The following is a 24,638-nucleotide window of genomic DNA, read 5'->3' on the forward strand; positions in this document are numbered from 1 at the left end:
GGGATGTATATATATATTAAACGAATATCGTTACTTCATTCCGCGTTTGGCATAGGTTTCAAGAAGATCAAGCTGGCCCTTCTTCCTGGCATCATTCAATAATGCTTGCCACTCATCATCGGTGCTGTTTCGACTCACGCTCTTTAATAGTTCCACAATCAAGCCTGTGTAATCGTGTCTTCTCAACTCGTTCTCTTTCTTCCACATTTCTCTCTTGTTGAGTTCTATATTAATTCCTTCCACGTCTCCCAGTTCTCTGCTTGCCTGCAATTTGTTATTGGTGATGCCCAATAACGAAAATCTCAATTCACTCATGTCGTACTTGGATATTCTTTCTTGGATTACCAAAGGCAATTTCTCGTAGAATTGGTCGTTGGACTCGCATGCAGTGTGTTTGATGGGATATGACTTCAAGCCGTCCAATTCGTAGATGTGACCGTTGGTCCGTAAGTATCCCACAAAATGGAATAACCCGTCATTCTTGTCATCATGGTCTTCTGGTTTCTTTTCCGAGTCTAGGATCAACGAATTGGGGGCTGAGAACGAGTTGTGGACCGACCGGATCAATTCACTGTTGGAGATGGTGTCCCCTATCATTTCGCTATCGAATCCTGTCACAAACGCCTTGAAGTTGGCCAATTCGGGTCCAAGATCGAGCTCGTCCTTGTTGAAAAGCACATTCAACACTGCTTGGGTGGCGCAGGCATTTTGTATGGTTTGGTTGGCAAAGAAGATGCCTTTGTCTTGGTAGGAAGGGTCGTATTGACCTGTCAATGGCTTGTTTCCATCTTGTGCGTGGTCCCTGTCGACTTTTCCGTACTTGAAGAGGAAAATCACTCCGTAAAGAGGGTCCAAGGACCTTAACGAGTCGGTGTCTATGGCATAGAGGTCATTTATCTCCACATTCTGGATTTGCAATTTCTCAACGAGTTCCGTGAACACACCCTGGAAGTTAGCAAGGGATCGCGGCAAAGTTCAGGCTGTACTTACTGCATCGGAATCAATTGTATTCCATCCGCTTTCACTCATGTTGCGTCGTTGGCTTAGTGCTGTCTGAGATACCCTGGAAATAGTGGTGAGAAGTGAGGGCGCTAGTGGCGAGCGCTGCGGAGGGCGCGGAGGTTAGTGAGCAACCAGCACCAGCTCCCGCTAGCACAGGACAGGCTCGCGAGAACCCGCACTGGTGATGGTGGTGGAAAGCTCGCTAGCGGGCGCACAGGGCGAGGATGTCGTGCCTCACCCAACGGCATATAGAACGAACGAACACGACACTTGTTCACCAGCACAACCATGAGCTACGGAGCAGACTACGACGAGATCAACAAGATCTTCACCTTTGGATCCACTCCCGTGGAGGCCAGTGCTTTCACCAGAAACTCGGCTGTTGTCACTGCAATTTTACTTTTAATTGGTACGTTCATCACCTCAGACACTTACAGGAGCCCCTACTAACCTTAGCCTTCACTTCTTTGACCATGACCTTCATGAGTGACAGAAAGACCAAGTCTCCAGTTGTGTACCTTTTGCAAGCCTTGGTGGCCTCGTTATCTGTGGGTTTCAGCACCATCTACGTGTCCAACTTTGTGGGGGTCTACATTTGATTCCGAGCAGAACCATTCAATTGACTTGACGATGCCGCAGGGGGTCACGAATCGTGTATAATAGTATAGAGCGTTAATCAATGCCAAGTGAGTCCAGTGTAGAGGTTGATGCTATCAAGAAGGGTATAATGAATGTTTAGGTGAATTGAATTACGGATGAGGTAGATGCTTGAGGGTCCCAGTAGAGTGCATGTGGGAAGTCCACGTATTACTGGGAGAGCTTAGCAGTGGCTGAGGGGATTTGGCCGTACTTCGTTGGTATTCCGGAGAGTAGCCTCTGGAACACGTCACTCGTGGTGCGGATCAACGCTCTGGTAGTGCAGTATTTAGCGAGGCTCGCCCTAGAGCCCTTGCGAGCCTCCCTAAAAAATCACCTACTCTCTCTAACCGTTAGCGAGATTCGCACTTCCACCGCGGGCGCTACCATAGCAGATACCGCAGCCCCAAAAACGGTATCTAAAAAATCAATACCTGTCATCAATGATCTTCAAGAACTTGCTCTTCTTCTTGCATTTGTGGGTGCTAGCGGCTGCCAGGGCTCTGGGAGACGAATATGCCTCCGATCCCAACATTTACGAGCTTACCCCATCCAATTTTGACAAGGTGGTACATTCCACCAACTACACCACAATAGTCAAGTTCTACGCTCCATGGTGTGGATACTGCCAGCAGTTGAAGCCTGTGTACACCAGGTTGGCCAGATTGATGCATAGGGACGGGCAGTATGCCATCAACGTTGCCTCGGTGAACTGTGACAAGGACTCGAATAAGGCATTGTGTGCCAAGTACCAGGTGCAAGGATTCCCAACCTTGCTTGTATTCAGACCTCCCAAGCATGTCGAGGGAAAGAAACGGGCAGGCAAGCATGCCACAGAGACCTACAATGGCGAAAGAAACATAAAGGCCATGTCTTCGTTCCTCACCTCCAGACTCAAGAACTACGTGAAAAAGTTCCCAAACTTGAAGGGCGATGTTTTGAAGCAGTGGTTCAAGAAGGACGGTCCTAAGTTGTTCTTGATCTCCAATAATGCACAGATCAGCCCCATGCTCAAGTCTCTTGCCATCGACTTCATTGACACCGTCAACTTCGGCATGACTTCTATCAAGGGCAAAACCGTGAAGGATGTCATCGAAGTCAACGGTAAAGAGCTCGAGATCGACACTGCAGTACCCGCGTTATTCTACTACGACGAAGCCAATAATGCCTTGGTGAAGTACGACAAGACAGAGAAGTTGAACGACAAGAAAAGTATCAGCCAATGGATCATGGATGTTACAGGCCACATCCCATTGGAAGGATCATTATCCAAGAAGGATAAGAGATATTACTCATACTACAGGCTCAACAAGAAGGTGCCTAAAAAGAAGGAGTACGACGAGTTGTAACCGTACTTTACTTAGATCTATGTAGCTTTAATCAGAATAAATAACATCTTGTAGATTTGTAGACAACCCAAGGTTGACTAAATAATATTGGCCATCATTGGTTTCTTCAATTGTCGCTCTGTGCGAACTAGGTGGTTAATTTGAGTTGAATAGACATTAATAGGCTAGCTTGGAAACTCAGATTCCAAACAACACGGCCTTATCACGATCAGGCCTTTCCTAAGTTGTCCATCATGTCCATCAAATCGTCCAAGCTCTCCTCCTTCTTCTCCTTTTGCTCGTGAGTTTCTGCAGTAGCCACTTGGATCCAGTTGGTTACTTGGTCAACAAGAAGCCTGGAGTTGGGAACGAAATGTCCTCCTGGGTGCTTCAACAAGTCGGAGTTGCCTTTGGTGATGTCGTACAACGTTAAGGCTCTGTCCTCGCCCACAACCGTATCCAATTCTCCATACACGTGTAAGTACTTGAAGTGCTTGTCGGGGACTTCTGGATCTGGGAAGTAGCTCTGGAATCTGTCGTTGCCCTTAATTTTCATGTCAATCTTGAAACCTCCGTACAATACCAAAAACTTCAAAGGTGCTATGTTGAAGATCTTGTCGAAATTGTGGGCAAGCACTCCCGCAAAGGCTGCACCCTGGGAGAAGCCTACCAAGCCAACAATGGGCAAGCTTCTGTCTTCTTCCAGCTCGATAGTCACCACGGAATTGTCCTCATCCGAGATCATTTCACCCTTTTCAATGTAGTTTCTGAGGGTTTCGATGCTGGTTTCCAAGCCAAAGCCCTCATCTGCTTTTGGCTTTAACCACCAGCCCCTATTGGTAAGGCCTGCTGAGTCAAACAGGGCCAAATCGCTTCCGATCGACGTAGGTTCCACTAGATAGGGCCCATTGAGATATACCGTCTTGTACTCGAGCTTGTGCAACCGTTTGCGCAATGCAGAGGTCTTGGAGTAGAAGGTGGACGCGGTCTGAGTGAATCCGTGCAAGAAGAGGATCTTAGCCTTGAACTGCTGGGTTTTGGGGGCCATGGCGTTGTGGGTGGAAATTGAAGCGGAACCACGCTCTTATGCGAGGAGCGCCACGTGACCGGCTCGGCAGCGGGCCGCGCGCCGGGTACGGATCTCATCGATTATCGTGCTTCTAGCTAGTCTAATAAATATGTATATTGGGCGATTCAGATGACCAGCTTCAAGTCCAAGATATCCTTGATGATCTGGATCTTGCTCTTGTCGGAGTTGTCGCCATTTCCGTAGTACTTTTCGAAGTCGTCTTTGGCCAGGATTCTGGCCAAGTCCTTCTCGATCTCGACGTAGTGGATAACTGTGCCGAAGCCCAAGTCGTGGGCTGCCTTGACGTTGATCTCGCTGTCGTCGATGAACGTCTGCTTGGCAACAGCAGCCTTATCTGAGAAATCCACGTTGGTGGTGGCCAAGCAGTCGTTGAAGAACTTGGGCATGGGCTTGCAAACAATTGGGAATTTCGAGTAGTCGCAGAAGGTCAAGCCGTCAAACAAGTCCCCCAAACCAAGGAACGAAATCACCCTGAGAGCGTGGTTTTTGTAGGCGTTGGTGATCAACCACAAGTGGTCGTAATCGTGGTCGTTTTTGATGGAAAGAAGCATGTCCCGAAGCTCCTGGTTGTACGACAACGCCGACTTCAAGTCCAAGGAATCGTCCACCTTGGAGTTGTACTCCAACGCATCGATCTGGTGGTTTCTGACGAGTCCCTCGATGGCCAAACCGTACGTCTGGTAGTACAGAATGTGCAACTTGTGGGCGTCCTCGTCGTTCAACTGTAAGTTATCCTTGAAGAACTGGTGGATCTTGACTTGCATCATGTCGTGGATCTGGGTAGATCTGCGGTACAAGCAGTTATCGATATCGAAGTAGAAGATCTTCTTGTTTCTTGCGTGTTCAGGCAAAGGTCCGAATCCGTAAGGGAGCTCCACCGAAGCGCCAGGCTGAGATGGAGGAACCTCGGGGTTGACGTATTTGACAGGGGCAGGAAGAGTCATGGCAGCTGACGAGTAGAACTGAGAGAAGATGGGTGCTTTCCGGGTAAGGGCACGGTATCGATGGATGCTGAGCGTCAACGTGAAATTCTTCGTGAGGGTTGGAATGAGTCAACCAGAGACTGAGCGCTGATTAGGAATGGCTCTGGTTATATACCGTTTGCCGTCATTACGTAATCCTCCACGTTTATCACGCGCCTCCCGGATATGTAACTCTGGAATAGTCCGGAATGGAGGTGAGGGGACGGGATCGGAACCATGGCTAGGTCGGCGAGGCGGGCGCCGGGAAGGTGCTGTCGGGGTGATTCGGGTTCGCTTTCAAGGACGTCAGGTCTTTCTGGTGCCTCTTGAGGTGTTGCAAGCGTGTCGCAACATGTCGCGAATGTGTCGTAAATGTGTCACAATTCTCCAGATTCCACTTGAGAAAGAGATTCCAGCTTGGTCACTGCTAGTTGACAATGGGGGGTCGACGAACAAACCTCGTGAAAACTGCTGGTACAGACTATGAAATCTTAGAAATTCGAAAAACAGCCTGATTCATCAAGCTGCTGCTCGTGGTATGCATCGTGTATTCCTCAGACAAACTAGCTGTAGAAAACATCCTTGGAGATCATCCGGAGATCTTTTTCGAATTTGTTGTGCATGTAATTAACAGTGTGGTAGGCGTTTGTGGCTCGCTTGGCCACCTCCTCCCTATCGTAGATGTTCTTGGTATCGATGAACGTGATATCTCTGATGATGGCGTGAAAATGGTTTCTAATTTCGTTAAATTGTGCAGTTAAAGTGGCCAACCTTTTCACATTTGAATTTCGAATAGCCTCATATCTCTTGGAATTAATTTCCCCATGCTTGTAGTTATTTTTGGGCGGTTTGAGCAACACGTAGCGCAAAAGCTCGATTCGATAACAATCCCAGTAGAATTCGTTTATGATATCGAAATTTTGCTTTTCAAATCCAGCCACAATGTCGTTCCCTTTGATTTTGACGAAGAGTGTTGGAAGACTTACGGTTGAAGGATCCATGCTCAAAGAATCCAAGGGCAAATGTGACTCGTCAGGAGCTAGAAACCATACGCTCAAATGGGAGACTATTTCCAGAATGTCGTCCCGACGGGAACCGAAGCAGATGTTGAGAAGACGCAAGATATTGAAACACAACTCGTACTCGTGATTTTTGGTTTTAGGAGCACCCTGACCATAGGTGTATGGCTTTACACAATATTTCATTACCAAGTTGAACCTGAAATAAAAATCGTGCTTTGCAAATGAGTCAGTAAATATTGACTTGGAAAAGGTGAAGACTATTCCCGGAAACACCGATGCAATGAACAGAATCAAGTGGTTAAACTCATGTTTGTTGGCGTTGAAGTCGCATAGAATCAACATGAACGCTTCGAGTATTTGGTCGTAGTGAGACCATCCTGGTTTTAAGCTCAAGTGGTAGTTGAGAACAATCGCTGCCTTCGATAGAGATAATCTGGTGTGATTATTGAATTGACTCAACTTTAAGGGTATGCCATTCTTATCCTTACGGGGACTGAGATAGTCCAGATTTGCACCAATTGCTTTAAGATGGTCTTTGAGGGAGTTGTGCAGGACTCCAGGCAATAGGATATCCTTAATTTGGCCCTCGAGAAATCGATTAACCTGATCAAGCTCATCGAAGTGAGTGACGTTGTTCAAGACGTAGTTAACAAATTGGGGTAGATTTCCGGTCAATTGATGATAAAGCTTGCTTTTCTTTCCCTTGGAAAGCTCTTGAAAGAAGGCCCGGTTGATTTTGAAGTGGAAATCACAAGTTAGGTCAATTGTGTGAACTGTGGAGAAAAAGTAGAAGTGCCTGTTTGGATCGTCCCAGGCAGATTTTTGCTGGGAGTCCTTGATGAGCTTCTCTATGAGGAGCTGGTCCCGTTCAAGCGTATGTATTTTCGTGTTCAATGAGCCATTGTCATTGAGCTCTTGAACCAACTGCGTCTTCGTGGCCATCAACTGGAGATAGTCGTTGCGTGTCTTGGTCTCTTCATCCCGGATCTGTCGCTGGAGATCCTTCTCCATACGGTGGAGCTGCTCGTTCCTCATGGCATCGTGCTGGAAGATGGCTGGAAGCTGAAGATCAAATTCAGAAGTGTCCGAGGTGGAGGAAGGGAGGCTATCCACTGCAGGTTTTGGCGCAGGCACAACGAGTTTGGGTTTCTTTCGGGCAGGCAGGGTACCCAGGCTGTCGAGGAGGGAGATGACCGAGAATTCCTCGTCCTCAGAGCTGGAACTGGAAGACATCCGTACTACAATAGTGAGGCAGAGTGAGTGGACTGAGAACTTGATATAGGGTCGTGCATCGGCCTCATTAGCTTTCAGCACAAAAAGCGGAGATCAAGCGAAGAGTTGATTCCCTAAAATACACCAACTAATTTAGGAGTAGCCACAGCCTATATTCTTGCTAATGATTATTCTTAATATTTAGTTTACCCATAAGTGGATAGCTAACTGGCCAGTAGCTGGATATGACCAGATGTTTATTGCAATTGAGAACACAGCAATAGTTTATCGTGATTGATAGATTATGGTCAACCGAACTTACATTATGGGTATTCTACTGGAATTTCCTGAACATTATCTCTCGGTGATAGTAATGAAAAATTGAGGTGCTAGTGGTTATTAGACAAAAATATAACTAATGCGTAGCTGGGTGTACGCGAATCGCGAGCCTTGATACGAACTATCTATACTTCACTTTCCTGAGGTCGTAAACCTGGAGTGAAATCATCAACTCCTCTTCACTATTCTCACTGAGTTGGTCCAAAATCTTTGAAATCAATTCTGGGCCCCTACTTTACTTCACTCCTCTAACCTTAAAAGCCTTGCATGATGTATTTATCGCTCGATGAAGTGTAACTCATATTGCGTCGAGATCTATAGAACTGTTGTCAGATTTTTGCGTCTACTCTTATTAGGGCCCACTTTTCTTTTTTTAGGGTCTACTCGATTACCTGGTATCGATTCTTACGACTTACATTGCATGCTTTCTCAGCAGGTACATCCTCTATTATAATTTCCCTTCAGGTGCAAACCTCGTCTTTTATGATAATGCAGATTATCTATCCTTTACTTCAGACGTACTGAACTTCCAAGAGTAGTATGATGTTCATTGAATATCTTGAAAGAAACTCTCCGAGACAAGCAGCTGAAGCAACTGATGATCTAAACTCCCATGGGAACCCTCACCTATACTCCACTACTGAATAATTTCACACATGAGCACCAAAAGCGTGGTGGTAATTTCATACTTCACTATACTATTATGTAATAATGTCACTACAACATCTCCAAATAATGCACCTTGCTGCATTTCCAACGGTCTTGCTGCACCCAACACCGCCATCACCTCCCCTTACCGTCTCCCGGGATCCCGGCCCCGCCACATGCCTACCACGGCACCGGCTGTCGGCGGATGGCCGTCCCATCAGACGGAGTGCGCAGCTGCCGTCCTGCACACACTCCCCACCCAGTGAAAGATTTATCCTTAACTGTCCGCCACCACAACTCTACCACCCCCACCACCATGAGTTACGAAAAGTTACCATTGGAACCTTTGTTCCAGAAGATCGACGAGTTAAAGCCTCAGTTCATTGAACGTTTGGAAAGAGCCGTGGCCATTCCTTCCGTTTCCGGAGACGAAACCTTGCGCCCACAAGTGGTGAAGATGGGAGAGTTTTTGATCACTGAATTGACTGCTTTGGGCTTCACCGACATCCAGCGCAAGGAGTTGGGCACCCAGCCACCTCCAGTCGCCGATGCCAACTTGCAATTGCCTCCAGTCATCTTGGGACGCTTCGGAACCTCCCCAGAAAAGAAGACTGTGTTGGTTTACGGACACTACGACGTCCAACCTGCTGCAAAGGAAGACGGATGGGCTACCGAGCCCTTCACTTTGGTCCACGACCAGGCTAAGGACATCTTGTACGGACGTGGCTCCACTGACGACAAGGGTCCAGTTCTTGGATGGTTGAACGTGATCCAAGCCCACAACGAATTGGGCTGGGAATTGCCTGTCAACTTGGTGGTTTGCTTCGAGGGAATGGAAGAGAGCGGTTCGCTCGGCTTGGACGAGTTGATCGAGCGTGAAGCCAAGGAGTACTTCGCCAAGGTCGACCAAGTCACTATCTCCGACAACTACTGGTTGGGTACCTCCAAGCCTGTGTTGACCTACGGATTGCGTGGATGCAACTACTACCAGATCATCGTCAACGGTCCTGGTGCCGACTTGCACAGTGGTGTTTTTGGTGGTACCATTGCTGAGCCAATGACCGACTTGATCAAGGTCATGTCCACTTTGGTCAACAGCGACGGGCTGATTCAGATCGAGGGCATCAAGGAAATGATTGCTCCTCTCACTGATAAGGAGAACGCTTTGTACGACGAGATCGACTTCTCGGTGGACGAATTCAACGCTGCTGCTGGTTCCGAAACCTGTTTGCACACCACCAAGCAAGACTTGTTGAAGCACCGTTGGAGATTCCCATCGTTGTCCTTGCACGGAATTGAGGGTGCCTTCTCGGGTACTGGAGCCAAGACCGTCATTCCAGCCAAGGTCATTGGTAAGTTTTCCATCAGAACCGTTCCCAACATTGAGTCCGCCAAGTTGGACCAGTTGGTGTTCCAACACGTCGAGGCCGAGTTTGCCAAGTTGAAGTCGCCCAACACCTTGAAGGTTGAGTTGATCCACGACGGTAACTACTGGGTTTCCAACCCTTTCAACGACTCGTTTACTGCTGCCTCCAAGGCTACCCAGGACGTGTGGGGCATTGTTCCTGACTTCACCAGAGAGGGCGGATCCATTCCTATCACCCTTTCGTTCGAGCAGAAGTTGGGTGTCGACGTGTTGTTGTTGCCTATGGGTAGAGGAGATGACGGAGCCCACTCCATCAACGAGAAGTTGGACGTTCCCAACTACATCAACGGATGCAAGACTTTGGGAGGCTACTTGCACTACTACGCCAAGGCTTAGGATAGGAATCGTTAGGTAAGGTAATTTCAAGGAGTAGATATGATATACTCTATTAGTAAAGTCAAGTGTAGAGATTTAGAGAGGAGGGACGGAGAGTATGGATAACGGTGGTTAGGGCACGAGGTGATGGTTTATGGGTGTCAAGATTGTGAAGCTTAGGAAGGGTTGGCAGAGGTGCGGACTCAGTGGGAGCTTCATGGAGAGCTAAGAAAAGTAGGACGAGGCACGAAGCTAGGAAAGCAAGTGAAGAGGGCAATAAGGGTGATGGTAGTACGAAAGCCAGGATGGTATCTCATGGTAAAGTAGAGTTGGGAAGCCTCGAAGGGAAGAGGACTAGAGTCAAGAGGGTAGGTGAATTTTCATAATGATGGAGGTGCCAGAGAGCAGACTCAAGAGGGATATGAAAGAATTGTACGAAACCCCAACAGAGAGTGGCTATCTACGGGAGCAAAAAGGGGAAGCTTCGTAAGGAGATGGTAGTATGTGTTCAGGAGGCAAGAGTGACGAAGCTGGAAGCTGGTAAAGGTACAAGGAGCAGACTCTAATGGTTCGGTAAGGCAGATCCAACACTTCGAGGACATCCCAGCGCGGCCCTAAATGCCTCGCACTGAACTCGCTGGCGCGGTACCACCACGAGATCGCCCCCCCTCTGTACCCCCACAAGCCCTGGAACCACCACCAGGAGCACCAGCACCGCCACCACTCCACCCTTTCTTCCCCCTGCTCCCCCTTCATACCCAGACACCCTACCCGTGGAGGCTCTTCCCGGCCCGGATCCGCCCACCCGCGTGGACCCACCATCTCCCTACCATGCACCGCGATTCCTCGCTACAGTGCCAACAATTTCTCCCTACCGTGCCCACCATGCCTCCCTACTGTGCCACCACCTCCAGCTCCCCACCCTGGCTACCGCGCGCGCTCTCGCTAATCCCACCCGCCGGTCGAAAAATTTTCAACCGCACTAACCAATGTCGATGCGAAATCAATTAATCAACCATCAACTGTCACGCCTCGACATATCCATTACCCACCAGCTGTCATTCCTGCCGAAGAGATTCTCCCCGTAAAAAAAAAAAATTCGCCATCGTTTCCGTCGTTCCTAATTGCTTCACTTCCTTAACACGTCCACACCCCAACGGAGTATATTTCATTGGAGCCAATTGGAGCCTCCATCCAGCATCATAAAAACCTGTACTGCAATACTCCACAAGAGTCATCCACCAGACTTCAACGTAGTCGTACCGCCCATATAATCACAGCATCTCGACCCAGCCATGTCGGAGAACCTCAAAAGAGCCGAATCGTTGTTCAACAGAATCATGAAGACCGGACCCGCCGAGCCTACGAGAGGCGCCAATTCACACAAAGGGTCGTACAAAGGGTCGTACAAGAACAGCAACGGGCTGTCGTCATCCACCAACCACACATCCCCCCACGCCAGCGAGCTCTTGCCCAAGAGAGACCCCATCAAAGCATCGGAAGACACCTTGAGCCGCATTCCCGCCGACCACCACATTCTTCCCTACTGCTGGACCATATGGCACCACTCGCGGACCAAGTTGCGGGGACAGAAGGACGCCGTCGCTGGCGAGGACGTGGCGGTGGCTGCCACTGCTGCTGCCGTGGACTCGTACCTCCAGACCACTCACGAGATCGAGTTCTTGTCAGTCGCTGACCAGCGTCCCACCACATCCATTGGCTCCATCGAGCAATTGTGGATGAGCTTGTCGTCCATCAAGAAGTCGTACGAGCTTCCCATAGGCACCGAGCTCTTGATCTTCAAGAGCGGCATCAATCCAGTGTGGGAGGACCCTATCAACACCAAGGGTGGACGGTGGGTGTTCCGGTTCAACCGCAGGTCTGCAGGCAGTGGAAACGCTCACGAGGACCACCAAGCAGCCCAAAGAATAAGAAAGCGCTCCAGCTTGATCTGGGAGCGTTTACTCCTCAAGACAGCTACTGGCTCAATCATTCCCGACAACAGCCCTGTTGAGTACCAGGAGCTCTTGCTCAACGACATCTCAGGGTTGGTGTTGAGTGTACGCAAAGACGAGGACATCATCAGCGTGTGGAACTCTAACTTGAACTTCAGTGCCAAGGGCAAGAAAGACGACGATAAGCCCACTAAGAAGTTGACGCTGTTCCAGGCCAGACGTATCATTTGCGACTCCATCTTGCGGGTGATCAGGGAGTGTGATGCCATCACCCACGGCCACGATGGCGTGGACACCGTGGACAACGGCTCCAGCGAGCGGGTGCTTGGGGTGTCGTTCGAGTACAGACTTCATGCCGACAACAGCAACCCCATCGACAGTTCCAACGGGGGAGGCAAGTACGGCGGGCACCATTCGCACCATCACCGTCGGTACAAGAAGCACGATAGTTAATACATGCTGAGGGCGAGCTAGTGTAGAAGTAGGCAGAGAATGAGACATCCTATGATAAGATCTGGGGTTCAGGCATGGCACGGAATTTTTCAGATTTGACAAAGAGATTCGAGTCAAAGCCATAGTAACACCGAGTGATCTCGATTGGCCAACAGCCATGCCAGTCATACTGAATCTGATCACAGCGCTTTTCAGACATGATGGGTGTAGCTCGAATTGCCAACAAATATTCCAGTCATGCCATGGAATCTCCTCAGACCCAACAGAGATAATACAGCATTTACTGTGTCTCCACACGAGGAATGAAACAAGCTACGCCGGATTTCCCTACAGAAGAAATACCAGCTCACCCAGGTAGACATACTGGATTTTCGTGCCATCTAGGCCAATATCTAAGCCAGAGTGTAATTTTGTCCAGTTTCATGTTGGCTCACTATCGTGTACCACATCGACTAGACCCAATTTTGCCTGCTTTGTTGTAATAGGAGTATCCGATTTATTAGCTGAATATACTATCCATGATTCACAAAAGTCTATATAAGTGTATCTGCTCAAGGCTAGAAGGATGTCAGCTAGAGGTGGTTGCAATTGCCATTCAACCCAATTACCAGCTATGCTAGCTTTATTGGAATATTTTTGCCAATTTTATGATGGCTCCACAATGACAGTCCAATATTTCGCCTGGTTGTTCAGGACCATGAAATATTTCAATGCTACGAATTATACAGAGGGGATACCTAAAGGGTTCACAAAGAGCCCCATCTGGAGTACTAATTAGCGGCTGTCCTTGTAGATGTGGTATTGTCTCAGCTACTCGTAGTGGAGAACGTACATACTACACTGCACTGCTGTAGATCTTCCTGCCAGTGAACAATCCTGCATATAAACACTCATCGGCTTCCTTTCAGTTATCAAATTTCTGGACAACGGCTGAACCTACTACCCCCAAACTCACGTCCTGCTCCCAAAAAGTGCTCACAGACCCCGCGAGCAGCTTGCGGCACGCCTGGAGACACATTTGTGCAAAAATCCACCGGCCCCAACAACCGACCCAGGTGTCCTGCATACAAGCAATTCCTCGACACAACCGAAAATGTGGATTTCGTATTCTCATCATACTTGCATTAGCACCAACTTAGCACGTCTAAGGATCTCGTGGCAGTTTTCTGTGGTACGGTAGTACTACCTTCCGCCAGCACTACTCCACCATCGTGGCGGCACCAGCCCCTACCACCGTAGTATCCCCCACTTCTCCCGTGACTTGGCACGCCTCCTAACTCCGCTGCACGCCTCCCCACCAGAATCTGATCTGGAGGCGTCTGGTGGCGCGCGGGGTCCACATGGCCTTTCTGTTGTCTAACCTCGGACCACGCTGGTGGCCTCCCACCGCTGCTTTCCCACCCGTACCGTCCTGCTGGCAGTGCTCGCTAGCGGCATTTGCCTATCGATCTTCCGGACATCGCAGCCATGCACGCTCACGAAGGGCGTCCTGACGTTATTTTTTGCAGTATAGTAAATCCAGGTTGCCGGTTATTAGTCACCGCGGAATTGGCCGCGCCAGCCACTCCGCTGGTGAGTACCAGTGCACCACCGTCTGGACGTGGAAGACAACCGAGATGGGTACGGCCAGGCTGGGCTGGTGCTGGTGCTGGTGCTAGTACCGACTGACCACCCCCAGGCGGTTTTTCCGCTGCGTTTCCGTTGGACCCTCCTCAAACGCACCTTGGGAGGTTGCGTTCCTGCACACAGCACCAGGTAATTCTCATTTTCTCTAATTTTTAACTCGAACCATCACGCCTATTTACCACCAAGGAGCCCACCCCCTCCACCATCAGTTGCCCACTACAAGCTTCCACACTCCCCACACAGCCACACGCAGACGCACACAGTCACCTGCCTTCTCCAGCCACGTCCTCGCCCCCGCCACGCAGCCTCCGCCACCACTTCCTACCGGTAGCGGCTAACCATGTCTGCTGACAACTTCGAAGCAGGACCCTCCATAGTGGAACTCTTCTACTCCGCCAAAAAGCTCCTCTCCTTACAGCCACGAGTCGAAAACAGACACTTGCGCAAGGACAACACTAAATGCCAACGCCTGATCATGTCTGAGCTGGACCAACTCATACCGCACGGACACCCGCAACAACGCAGAGACAAGGTGTTGGATCTCCTCTCGCCGTTGTCTCTCGACGACCTCAAGAACAGTCCGCCATACAACCACCAGAAGTCGCTCACCACCGCCACCACCTCGTCCGCCAGAGACCCTGTCTCGCGCATGCAATCGTCCTCCTTCTCCTCGCACAAGCCCTCCAACAACAACAATATGGGCACTCCCACCAGCATGAACGACGACTCGCCGCCCCACACCATCGAAACCAAGAAGATCGTGCCCCCCAAGGCCACCAAGTCCAACCTCACATCGTCTTTGTTGTCGGGCCAGGCAAGCGCCCAAGCACCCCCTCAAACCACCACGAAGCCTACAGAGTGCTCCAACTGCCACACCTTGAAAACCCCGCTCTGGCGTAAGGATCCCCTGGGAAACACCTTGTGCAACGCCTGCGGGTTGTTCTACAAGTTGCACGGAACCACGCGGCCTTTGAGTCTCAAGACCGACGTGATCAAGAAGAGATCGTCAAGAAGGACCTCTTCGCTGACCCAGAAGATTCCTGGCCAGCCACTGTCCTCGGTGCCTATCACTCCTGCTCCTATATCCCTGAACTCGTCCCTCCCCCGCAACAACTCCTTCACTTCGCGTATCGCCCCTGCAGAGCCTACAAACAGAACCAAGTTTAACCCCACATACACTGCCGGTGCCACCACTATATTGCCAGCAACTTCAGCGCCTTCATCGGCGTCAAACGGAAGGTATAAGAATGTGTTGATCTTGCCAAAGCCCATGAACAAATCAAACGAGGCAAGCACACCGGGATCCACGGGCAACACATCGACTCCGAACACTCCAGGTGGGTCTTTTAGCTCCAGATCCATTCCAATACCGAACAATTCCGTCAGCTCGCATACAAGTGCCATGACTAGTCCATCATCTCCTTTTGCTGGCAACTCCGGAAGCTTTTATGGAAAGCAGTCCATTCCAGTGAATTCTCAGCTGCTGCAGCAATTTAAAAGAAAAAAATCCGACGTCAACATCGCCTACAACCGTGAATACTACGAGAACTCATCTAATCCTTCGTCTTTCGGCAGAAAGGCACTTTCTTCAACTGGTCTCTCCAATAGCTTTAATCCTGCAAACTTCAATTCTGAATTATCCAACAGTTTCAATTCTGGCCCTTCAACCACTATGAACATACCCAAGAGGAACTCCAGTGCAGGTTTCCTTTCTTCGTCGTTAAATAGACGAACATCCTTCACTAATCTTGGAACCCTTCACCAAAGTACAAACAGGTCGAATACAGGTGCCAACACACCCACCGCCAATTCGTTGACTTCATCCAATATGAACTTGTTCAACCAGCGGTTTATTTCGTCCAACAATACCTACTTTGACAATCCAACTGGCCAACCGTCGATATTTAGGCAAAACAGCACCTCTACCATGACGCTCAACACCGCAAGCAGCTTCACGAACGTCAACAATGCGATTCACAACACCTACACCACCAACACCAGCGTACCCACGAATAACGTGAGCACGCCTGGATCAGTGACTTCACATTCATCGTTCCATACCCGTCCATCTAACAACGATTTCATGAAGCAGAAGGGAATGCCTACAGGGAGCAATTTCAGCGACACTTCCAGCATGCCTGCGACTCCCCTCCACATGGACGTGTTGCCATCGTCAGCATTGGGCGACGAGAGGGCTCAATTGGCCCAGATCGACGATCAGGTGGTAGACATGCTAGGAAGAGATAACGAGCTATTGAGCATTGGCGAGATGCCCATGGATTTGGACCAGGATGGCCAGTTTTTCGACAGCTTCACGTCAGGACAATTCGGGCAGAACCACGGTGCTCATATCTCCATGACTCCCGGGCAGCCAGACGTGGCTGTCAGCACCACCCACGCAAATGCGTCCACCCGTAGTGGTGAGTCGACACTCACCAGCGGGCTCAAATCGCAATTGAAAAACCAGGGGGGACGCAACATGGCCAACAGTATCAGCAACGACGCCAAGGACTTGGAATGGCTCAAGTTCGAGCTCTAATTAATAGAAACGACTTTACGATATAGTATATATACGACTACCCACCACTGGACCCATCGCGCCACGTGACAACGTACGAGCACATGCTCGTGGGTGCCTCGTACCGTCGTTTACCGCGCAGCCCAACACGCGGTAGGGGCACGTGCATTCGACCAGGTGAAAAAGTATATAATCTGGCATCTCCCTGAAAATTTTCGTCCGATCCCATAACCATCATTATTAACTAAAGATGTCTGCTCCAGCTCAAAACTACAAAGTTGCCGACGTTTCCTTGGCTGCCTTCGGCAGAAAGGACATTGAATTGTCCGAAAACGAAATGCCTGGTTTGATGTACATCAGAAAGAAGTACGGTGCTGACCAACCATTGAAGGGTGCCAGAATCGCCGGTTGTTTGCACATGACCATCCAAACCGCTGTCTTGATCGAAACCTTGACTGCCTTGGGTGCTGAAGTCACCTGGACTTCCTGTAACATCTTCTCCACCCAGGACCACGCTGCTGCTGCCATTGCTGCTTCTGGTGTCCCAGTTTTCGCCTGGAAGGGTGAAACCGAAGAGGAATACCAATGGTGTCTCGAACAGCAATTGTTTGCTTTCAAGGACAACAAGAAGTTGAACTTGATTCTCGACGACGGTGGTGACTTGACCTCGCTCGTCCACGAGAAGTACCCAGAAATGTTGGAGGACTGTTACGGTTTGTCTGAGGAAACCACCACTGGTGTCCACCACTTGTACAAGGCCTTGAAGGAAGGTAAGTTGAAGGTCCCAGCCATCAACGTCAACGACTCCGTCACCAAGTCCAAGTTCGACAACTTGTACGGTTGTCGTGAATCTCTTATCGATGGTATCAAGAGAGCCACCGACGTTATGATTGCCGGTAAGGTCGCTGTCGTCGCTGGTTTTGGTGATGTCGGTAAGGGTTGTGCCATGGCCTTGCAAGGTATGGGTGCCAGAGTCATCATCTCTGAAATCGATCCTATCAACGCTTTGCAAGCTGCTGTCTCCGGTTTCCAGGTTGCCCCATTGGACGAAGTTGCCAGCATTGGTCAAATCTTCGTCACCACCACCGGTTGTCGTGACATCATCACTGGTAAGCACTTCTCTGTTATGCCAGAAGACGCCATTGTTTGTAACATTGGTCACTTCGACATTGAAATCGATGTCGCTTGGTTGAAGGCTAACGCCAAGTCCGTTGTCAACATCAAGCCACAAGTCGACAGATACTTGATGGAATCCGGTCGTCACGTTATCTTGTTGGCTGACGGTAGATTGGTCAACTTGGGTTGTGCCACTGGTCACTCTTCCTTCGTCATGTCCTGTTCCTTCTCCAACCAAGTCTTGGCTCAAATTGCTTTGTACAAGGCCAACGACAAGGAATTCAGAGACAAGTACCCAGAATTCGGTAAGGCTGCCAACTTCGACGTTGGTGTCCACTTGTTGCCAAAGATTTTGGATGAAACCGTCGCCAGATGTCACTTGGACCACTTGGGTGCCAAGTTGACCACCTTGACTGACGTTCAATCCGAATACTTGGGTATCTCCAAGGAAGGTCCATTCAAGCCTGAAATCTACAGATACTAGATGATCTATACATCTGTTCTTTTCTCTTCTACGTCTCATGCCCTCGGGCCTAATGAGTGATGTTTTATTTTAATTTGCTTAATTGCTTCAACTGCATTTAATGACTGGTAATGTTCTAACGCCGTTACTGTTTTTTGTCACCACCATCCATCATACTACACTATATTGATTTTTATTACAATTGGGTTTCTATTCTATTGTTAGAAGAAAGGAAAGAAAAAGAGCAGAGGTCTATTATATAATTTTTCTACTAATAAAGGTGTCCTCAACGGATGAATAACCTGTAGGGCCACAGCCAGCCACCCCATTGCCATAGCCAATTGCATTCGATCGTGCCACAAATACTCTCGTCAATTTGGCTCGGTCCTGCACGCGACCACAGCTTGTATGGGGTAGCCAAGAATGTCAGGGGTATGTTCGAAGGCGGATCTATCACGCCAGTTTACGACCAACCACGGCTTGCTGATTGCTATGTTGCTCGACTTAAAGTGCCAACCTTAAATCACCGACTTCGGCGAAGCTTAACCTTGAGCTTATATACTGGTTGACGATGGGTGTGTTATGTGCCGCAAAGCCCAGGTGAGTGGCTCAGTAGTTGACGGTGCATTCCATCACTTCGCCTACCTGGTGACAAGTGTTCTATGTTGACATTGCAAACGTCAGGCGGGATGCTTGTGCACAGAATTCGTGTAATATTTGCTGAATCCGGTATGTGCGCATCAAATATGCACCCATTATGCAAGTAATTAATCTGATTGTGCACCCAATCTACGCCATCACGGAGTATAGTTCATGTGGTTTCTCTGGAGACCGGCATTGGGTGCACCCGCGTGCCGCCTTATATAAGCCGTGCAATTGGCACCTCGTCCACTCTTCCGTGTTTTTCGCAACCATCGACATGACCAGCTCTCTAGCAATCTCGCTAAGTCTTCGAACCCTCCAGCTAGCATGCACCATCATAAACTTCGCTGTTAGCATCGCCATATCGATCAAGGCTCCACAGGTGCCGGCAAAAGTCTCGGGCGTGGTGGCCATTTCGTGCATTTCTCTAGTGTACCTCGCATTGGTGTTGATTCCTCCTTGGCTCAAGTACGTGCCCACCATGGTTATTGTCGTTGGTGAAGTCGTGCTACTTGCATTGTGGATCCTAGCATTTGTGTACATGACCCAGGAGTTCGTGACATTTGGGGGATGTCCTGCATTCCAAGGTGCCTCAAGTGATATTCGACCATCGTTGTGCAGCATGGGGAGTACGTTGACGGCGTTCACCTTTTTCAGCTGGTTGATAGCAGTGGTCACCGTGGGGTTTATAATTACATATACACTCATCCCTGTGGGTCTGAAAGTTGGTTCCGACCATTTATTTGGAAATAAGAGCAACGACTTCACTGTGGGTGCATTATACTCGCGAGTCAAAATACCATTACCCTCCGATCCAGAATCGCATTCGGATGACTCAGAAGACGAGAAGAAGGAACACGAGTCTGAGAAGCGAAGTGATGACGAGGAAAAGGAGAAAAAGGAGAAGGAGCACACAAAGCAAGAGAGTGTGGACGGTGAGTCGAAGGAGGCTAGCACCGAGAAGGTCAAGGTGAAACACGAGCAGAAAGAAGAAGATAGACGGACCACCTACAGAGTTCCAGGGCACTTTGGTGATACCGATTCGTTGTTGAGCAAGTATTACGTCGTCAAGATTAAGTGCCAGCCTATGGAGTAGGCTAGGGTACTACGTATAGTCATTTAGTCATTTTGGGTATTTTTTGCACCCATTTGGTTCTTGAGAACCTTTTTATTTCGGCATAGTTAGATACTTTTAATATATTTTTTAGCATTTTGAGAAACAGCCCCAGGTGGCTGCTCAGTAGGCTTGCTCACTTGATGTAGAGCTTAAAGGTGGTCCCACAATTGCCATCATCTAACTTGACAGGAATTTGAAGCTGGTTACCACCGCCATGGGAGTTACGCTTGTCGTAACACCAGTCGGACTTCCCACCGTACGAGATTTGTCCACTGGACGAATCGTACTGGAATTGGTACTTACTGGCCTGGTACTGGCTCCCACAGGCGAAATCATTGTTTTGGTCGAAGCCACAGAAGCCCTTGGAAGTCTTCAAGTTGTAACCACCAAACTGAGACTCTTGAACCCTATAGGTGGCACAAGTTCCGGTGGAATACCAGTTACCAGCACTGATGAGACATCCAGGGTTGTTGGTGAGCTTAAGATAGCCTGAAGCCACGGCATCCAGAGGAGGGTTTGGATTTGAAGGGTTCGAAGGATTACCACCGTCACCAGGATTGGACTTGGACTTTGGAATCCACTTGATACCGGAATCTGGACATCTGGAACCTTGGAGACTGTCGATCTGGATGAAGTCTTCACCGAGAATTGATCCTCTCAAGTGGTGGAAGTACCACACTTCTTGAAGGGCATTTTTGTTGTCACACTTGAAGTAAACGTTCTTGCCACCGAAACCTGCCGAAAGGGCATCGGCGATCTGTTTCTTGGTGTAGGTAGCACTTGGATCCGGGTGGATGCCTGCATCAGTCAAGAACTTGTAGGTGGGCAACTTGGAGTACAATGCCTCGGTGATTTTGTAGAACTGGTAGATGTTCTGGTTGGAGGCAGCATCTCCTAGACACTTAGGGTTCAAGGTTCTGATGCAAGTCCCGTGCTTGTTGTATTCGTGTTCCCAGAGCGACTCGTCATTGCCATTGTAGTTCTTCCAATTGGCCACCATCAGATCGTACAATGCCTGGTCCTTGTACTGATCCACTATGATGGACTTGACGTCTCCCTTAAGATTGAGCGAGCTGTCGCAAAACTGAGCGTAGGTACCGTCACAGTTATCGGGCCAAAGCCCGTGCAAGGTGAAGGCATCATCGGCACCCACAGCTGGGCTGTAGTCCCAGAATTGAGTCTGGAGAAGAATTCCTCCTGGAGACTCGTAGCAGCATGAGTTCTGAGCATCAGCATTACTGATAGAGCACGATATGGGGCTATCCACCGGACATGATGGGGCAGAGTCCTTACTGACAAAAGTATTGCCGAGCTTGAGGAGTTGTTGGGGAAAAGCCAAGGTACTGTCTGCAAGCATCAAAGCCACGATGGGCACAATGATACTGTTGATTTGCATTGCACAAGAGTGGTGGAGCACAATTCTGGTAGGAAACCTGATGACCTTTTATACCCGCGATAAGCCCGCCAGAGGCACGTTGATAAGGCACGGGCAGGCACGACCTGTCATTCCCACGCGCGCAACCAGGCACCGTGCATTAGCCAGTGGAGAAGAAAGGGCTGGGGCATGTGGAAATCATGGCTGTATGATGGCCGTGCCAAGCTGCATGCACTGATATCGGGCAACTCGGCATATTCCTCGAAGGAGTCATTTTTGGTGCTCTTTTTGGTGCTGATTTGGAGTTCACGGGTATTCTTTCCGAGAACATGTTAAGACCAGGAGCCGTGCGTTTGTGACAGAGTGTTGGCTTAGCTGTTGGGCCAACAACGGTGAACGGCCACAGGCGATTGGTTGAGTCAACGGTCAAGCCATCTGCTGGAACGGACCACCAATTTCATGTTAGTAGTGTTATCAGTAATAGGTGACTCTCCAACGCGTATCTGGTGTCTGGCACAGGCTAAATTCATCACTATAGTGGAGTTGTGGCACTGAAGGCCCGCGGGGATGCTCTTGGGATGAATAGGAGTGATGTGGATGTTGCCTCCACATCGTCAACTCTCAGTGGACTTTTCGGTACCTGTCAGTTGAAGGTGCGAGGCGCACTGGCGCATTTGAGAGACCACTTGAAATTAGCACAATGTGTCTAGAAGAGCACGAGGCCTTGATAGAGCCAAAAGGCCTAACAGATCCATTTGAAATTGTTGCCAAGCTTTAACAGTTTATGCTGTAATCGTTAGGGAATTTCTTGTGTCTCGTTCTCTCTGGATAGTTGAAATTAATTTGTATAGGTAGCTTCCTATATATCATGCTATGACAGTAGTCAAACCAGTTGAACATATTTCGATAGGGTAGTTTTAGCAGCTAATCTTGAGATTGGTGTCCCTATTAGGCTTTTGGGAGCTACGATTGAGCTGCAGCAGATCAGAAATCCATTTGTTCCGAAGAGTATAATAGACAACCACAATTTAGATGAGATGAGCGTAGAACAAATTATCAGCCTCTTTATCAGGAGTATCTGTATTGCAAAGAGTAAAATGTTATATCTTTTTGATTTATGCCAGTTATTTTTTGGTATCAAAGTAAGCTACTATAAATATTTTCAGTTGGCACGATACATCTAGGTTTTCTCATAACGACTTGCCTCCTCTTATTCTGAGATTAAACTCATTTATAATTTTTCGCATAAATAGCAATTTATTATCAATCAGAAACACTGGAGGTCATTTTGGATATCGTAGTTGCTTCTTACTGGATGATTGCTTCTAGCTAGAACTCACGCATGCGGCAAGATATAATCCAGGTTAGAAAGAAAGTTTTGGGGGTAAGAAACAAACGTGGTACGAGTATGTACTGTTAGTCTTTAGTTTATGGTTTCGTATCATCAGGCTGATTTATTATGGGATAAAATAAAAAATTCCAACACAGAATGCTATTTATTATTTTGCTAATGGGAAGTATATTATAATCTACTGACTATATACCTATTGCAATAGAAAACCCACTCTTGTGGCCAAACCGCATAAAAATGGAAAAGTAATAAATATTGTTTTAGATGCAATTTTGCAACTGTATGAACACCGAAACTCGACACCATTGTGGAGCGGGTGATGTTTGATGATGCTTTAAATTAAAATCCAAGGACGGAAACCTATTACATCATCTGTTACGTAATCCATTAAAGTGATATTATTTTGTCTTCTTTTTTCATTCACAAATGGTTGCGTGGTCTAGTTGGTTATGGCATCTGCTTAACACGCAGAACGTCCCCAGTTCGATCCTGGGCGGAATCATTTTTTTGCTCCCCAAAGATCATTGGCCTGATTGCATACCCCACAGTCCAGTCATCGTTCTAGAAGTTGGTGGGGTGACGAGACTGACCACAGCACCGGTTTTCGGAACACCTAGAGGTCCAGACCGGGAAAAATGACCTCGTAGCTCGAGTCTAGAACTACCGTCAATAGCAACACAATAGCCTCGCAGCATAGTGCTTTGTTCCATGAAGGGATAAATACGAATTCTGGCTCGCAGCATTACTACTTTATTTCTATGGTTATGTACGAATTGTTGCCTCGCAGTATTGTCATGGCACTTTATTCCTATGGTTATGTACGGAATGGGAACGATCTTGTGGCCCAACCTAAATACGGACCGATCGCCCACGCAGAGTTCTTTTCTGCCATGCAAGATCGTTCGATGGGACGAGGTGTTCTCCCGTCGTAAGCACCCCTCTCTGTCCGTCCATACCACCGCTTAGTGAGCGTTCGCGTTCTGGGCCTCGCACTCGGCCTGCACCTGTTCGTACAAGTACTCACTCAACTTAGGCAAGCCACCAGTCCCACTGAGCACTCTGTACATGACATTGTCCTGGTAGGTTCCTGGCACCATTTTGCCGTTGGCGTCCACCTGGATGTAGCCAAAGACGTTTTCGATCTCGGGAGTGCGGGCGTAGCGAGGAGTTTCTCTCATGTCGTAGATGGGCATGAAGGTGTTGGCATTGACGCCTCCCTCCATGATGAAGGTAAAGTCGTTGGGGATGCGGTCGGCGATTGTTGCCTGGAGCAACTGCACGAACTTGGGGTTGACCTGGAACAGGTGGGGGGACAAGCTGGCGTTGGCAGTGGTGTGGCCGATAGGCACGGCGTTGGCGCGGGGCGAGAACGAGTACTGGAGCGATTTGGAGGGGGTTGCATGGACAAAGATCTGGTCGTTGTGCGCGTAGCGGCTGAAGTGGCGAGCCCACGAGGGCCTGGAGGCTGCGGTGGGGGAGGCTAGCTTGAACATGGCGATGAGCAATGGATTGATTTGGAAGAACTAGTTGTGTGTGCAGGTAGAGGTGCGAGGCAGGTGCGGGAAAGACGAGGTGGCCAGATGTAGAGAGACACGAGTGCCAATGAAGGGAGAATGGCAGGGACAATAGCAGCACAGATGTATCTGCAGGGCGAACAGGTGAAACTGGGCCCACCAGTAGTGCCGCAGAGTGTTTCCATCTTGACCGGCCACTCGGCAATCCACCAGATCTTGTTGCCCAATGCGGCCAGATGCATCGTGGACAGGATGCCGAAGGCGGGACGTCACTGGCGCTTTATGCGCGCCAAGCCAGGAGTCCCAACGGTAGTCCGGCCACGCGCAGTGCGCCCAACATAAACTCTACCCCAGACCGTCAATTAGGACCACCATGATAAGCAATCGTCACGTCGTGGTGGCTGGTGTAGGCTAGATGTTCAAGCACTATCGGTCACTGCTACTAGTAGCCACGAGCCCCCACTCCTCCGCTCTACTCCCTACTCCCTGGGAGCCCCACTCTCCTCTCGTAACGCCTCTGCTGCCCCC

The 24,638-nt window shown here is 49.1% G+C and overlaps 13 protein-coding genes and 1 non-coding gene across 14 annotated transcripts; 8 read left to right on the forward strand and 6 right to left on the reverse strand.

The window, feature by feature from the left end:
* Positions 1 to 30: 30 nt before the first annotated feature.
* YUH2 (Yuh2p) lies at positions 31 to 1,029 on the reverse strand (the record flags this gene model as incomplete). Its single annotated transcript, XM_020210179.1, has 2 exons — positions 31 to 945; positions 991 to 1,029. 2 exons carry the CDS (start codon positions 1,027 to 1,029, stop codon positions 31 to 33), a joined length of 954 nt encoding a protein of 317 aa, XP_020063816.1.
* A 261-nt stretch (positions 1,030 to 1,290) lies between these two features.
* CANTADRAFT_7045 (uncharacterized protein) lies at positions 1,291 to 1,601 on the forward strand (the record flags this gene model as incomplete). The annotated part of the gene is made up of 2 exons (XM_020211044.1): positions 1,291 to 1,411; positions 1,459 to 1,601. 2 exons carry the CDS (start codon positions 1,291 to 1,293, stop codon positions 1,599 to 1,601), a joined length of 264 nt encoding a protein of 87 aa, XP_020063817.1.
* Positions 1,602 to 2,081: 480 nt separating this feature from the next.
* CANTADRAFT_53266 (protein disulfide isomerase) lies at positions 2,082 to 2,987 on the forward strand (the record flags this gene model as incomplete). The annotated part of the gene is made up of 1 exon (XM_020210184.1): positions 2,082 to 2,987. One exon carries the CDS (start codon positions 2,082 to 2,084, stop codon positions 2,985 to 2,987), a length of 906 nt encoding a protein of 301 aa, XP_020063818.1.
* A 208-nt stretch (positions 2,988 to 3,195) lies between these two features.
* CANTADRAFT_7047 (putative serine hydrolase) lies at positions 3,196 to 4,014 on the reverse strand (the record flags this gene model as incomplete). The annotated part of the gene is made up of 1 exon (XM_020211045.1): positions 3,196 to 4,014. The coding sequence occupies one exon, from the start codon at positions 4,012 to 4,014 to the stop codon at positions 3,196 to 3,198; it is 819 nt and encodes a 272-aa protein (XP_020063819.1).
* Positions 4,015 to 4,160: 146 nt separating this feature from the next.
* Positions 4,161 to 5,000, reverse strand: CANTADRAFT_53206 (nucleotidase; the record flags this gene model as incomplete). The annotated part of the gene is made up of 1 exon (XM_020210177.1): positions 4,161 to 5,000. The coding sequence occupies one exon, from the start codon at positions 4,998 to 5,000 to the stop codon at positions 4,161 to 4,163; it is 840 nt and encodes a 279-aa protein (XP_020063820.1).
* Positions 5,001 to 5,581: 581 nt separating this feature from the next.
* CANTADRAFT_22666 (uncharacterized protein) lies at positions 5,582 to 7,273 on the reverse strand (the record flags this gene model as incomplete). Its single annotated transcript, XM_020206856.1, has 1 exon — positions 5,582 to 7,273. The coding sequence occupies one exon, from the start codon at positions 7,271 to 7,273 to the stop codon at positions 5,582 to 5,584; it is 1,692 nt and encodes a 563-aa protein (XP_020063821.1).
* A 1,282-nt stretch (positions 7,274 to 8,555) lies between these two features.
* Positions 8,556 to 10,001, forward strand: CANTADRAFT_22667 (metallodipeptidase; the record flags this gene model as incomplete). Its single annotated transcript, XM_020206857.1, has 1 exon — positions 8,556 to 10,001. One exon carries the CDS (start codon positions 8,556 to 8,558, stop codon positions 9,999 to 10,001), a length of 1,446 nt encoding a protein of 481 aa, XP_020063822.1.
* Positions 10,002 to 11,275: 1,274 nt separating this feature from the next.
* Positions 11,276 to 12,388, forward strand: CANTADRAFT_7051 (uncharacterized protein; the record flags this gene model as incomplete). The annotated part of the gene is made up of 1 exon (XM_020211046.1): positions 11,276 to 12,388. One exon carries the CDS (start codon positions 11,276 to 11,278, stop codon positions 12,386 to 12,388), a length of 1,113 nt encoding a protein of 370 aa, XP_020063823.1.
* A 1,966-nt stretch (positions 12,389 to 14,354) lies between these two features.
* On the forward strand, positions 14,355 to 16,553 carry GLN3 (nitrogen-responsive transcriptional regulator; the record flags this gene model as incomplete). Its single annotated transcript, XM_020206858.1, has 1 exon — positions 14,355 to 16,553. The coding sequence occupies one exon, from the start codon at positions 14,355 to 14,357 to the stop codon at positions 16,551 to 16,553; it is 2,199 nt and encodes a 732-aa protein (XP_020063824.1).
* A 229-nt stretch (positions 16,554 to 16,782) lies between these two features.
* On the forward strand, positions 16,783 to 18,132 carry SAH1 (adenosylhomocysteinase; the record flags this gene model as incomplete). Its single annotated transcript, XM_020211047.1, has 1 exon — positions 16,783 to 18,132. One exon carries the CDS (start codon positions 16,783 to 16,785, stop codon positions 18,130 to 18,132), a length of 1,350 nt encoding a protein of 449 aa, XP_020063825.1.
* Positions 18,133 to 19,030: 898 nt separating this feature from the next.
* Positions 19,031 to 19,537, forward strand: CANTADRAFT_28920 (uncharacterized protein; the record flags this gene model as incomplete). Its single annotated transcript, XM_020208265.1, has 1 exon — positions 19,031 to 19,537. A coding segment is annotated over one exon (507 nt), but the record flags the coding sequence as incomplete, so codon positions are not given.
* Positions 19,538 to 20,003: 466 nt separating this feature from the next.
* CANTADRAFT_53323 (uncharacterized protein) lies at positions 20,004 to 21,227 on the reverse strand (the record flags this gene model as incomplete). Its single annotated transcript, XM_020210192.1, has 1 exon — positions 20,004 to 21,227. The coding sequence occupies one exon, from the start codon at positions 21,225 to 21,227 to the stop codon at positions 20,004 to 20,006; it is 1,224 nt and encodes a 407-aa protein (XP_020063827.1).
* A 1,797-nt stretch (positions 21,228 to 23,024) lies between these two features.
* On the forward strand, positions 23,025 to 23,098 carry CANTADRAFT_t157. The gene has a single exon. It is a non-coding gene; the product is annotated as a tRNA-Val (tRNA).
* A 460-nt stretch (positions 23,099 to 23,558) lies between these two features.
* Positions 23,559 to 24,089, reverse strand: CANTADRAFT_91008 (uncharacterized protein; the record flags this gene model as incomplete). The annotated part of the gene is made up of 1 exon (XM_020211759.1): positions 23,559 to 24,089. One exon carries the CDS (start codon positions 24,087 to 24,089, stop codon positions 23,559 to 23,561), a length of 531 nt encoding a protein of 176 aa, XP_020063828.1.
* Between the last annotated feature and the right edge of the window lie 549 nt (positions 24,090 to 24,638).

The sequence above is a fragment of the Suhomyces tanzawaensis genome (genome assembly GCF_001661415.1).
Source record: "Suhomyces tanzawaensis NRRL Y-17324 unplaced genomic scaffold CANTAscaffold_5, whole genome shotgun sequence".
NCBI classification, from domain to species: Eukaryota; Fungi; Ascomycota; class Pichiomycetes; order Serinales; family Debaryomycetaceae; genus Suhomyces; species Suhomyces tanzawaensis.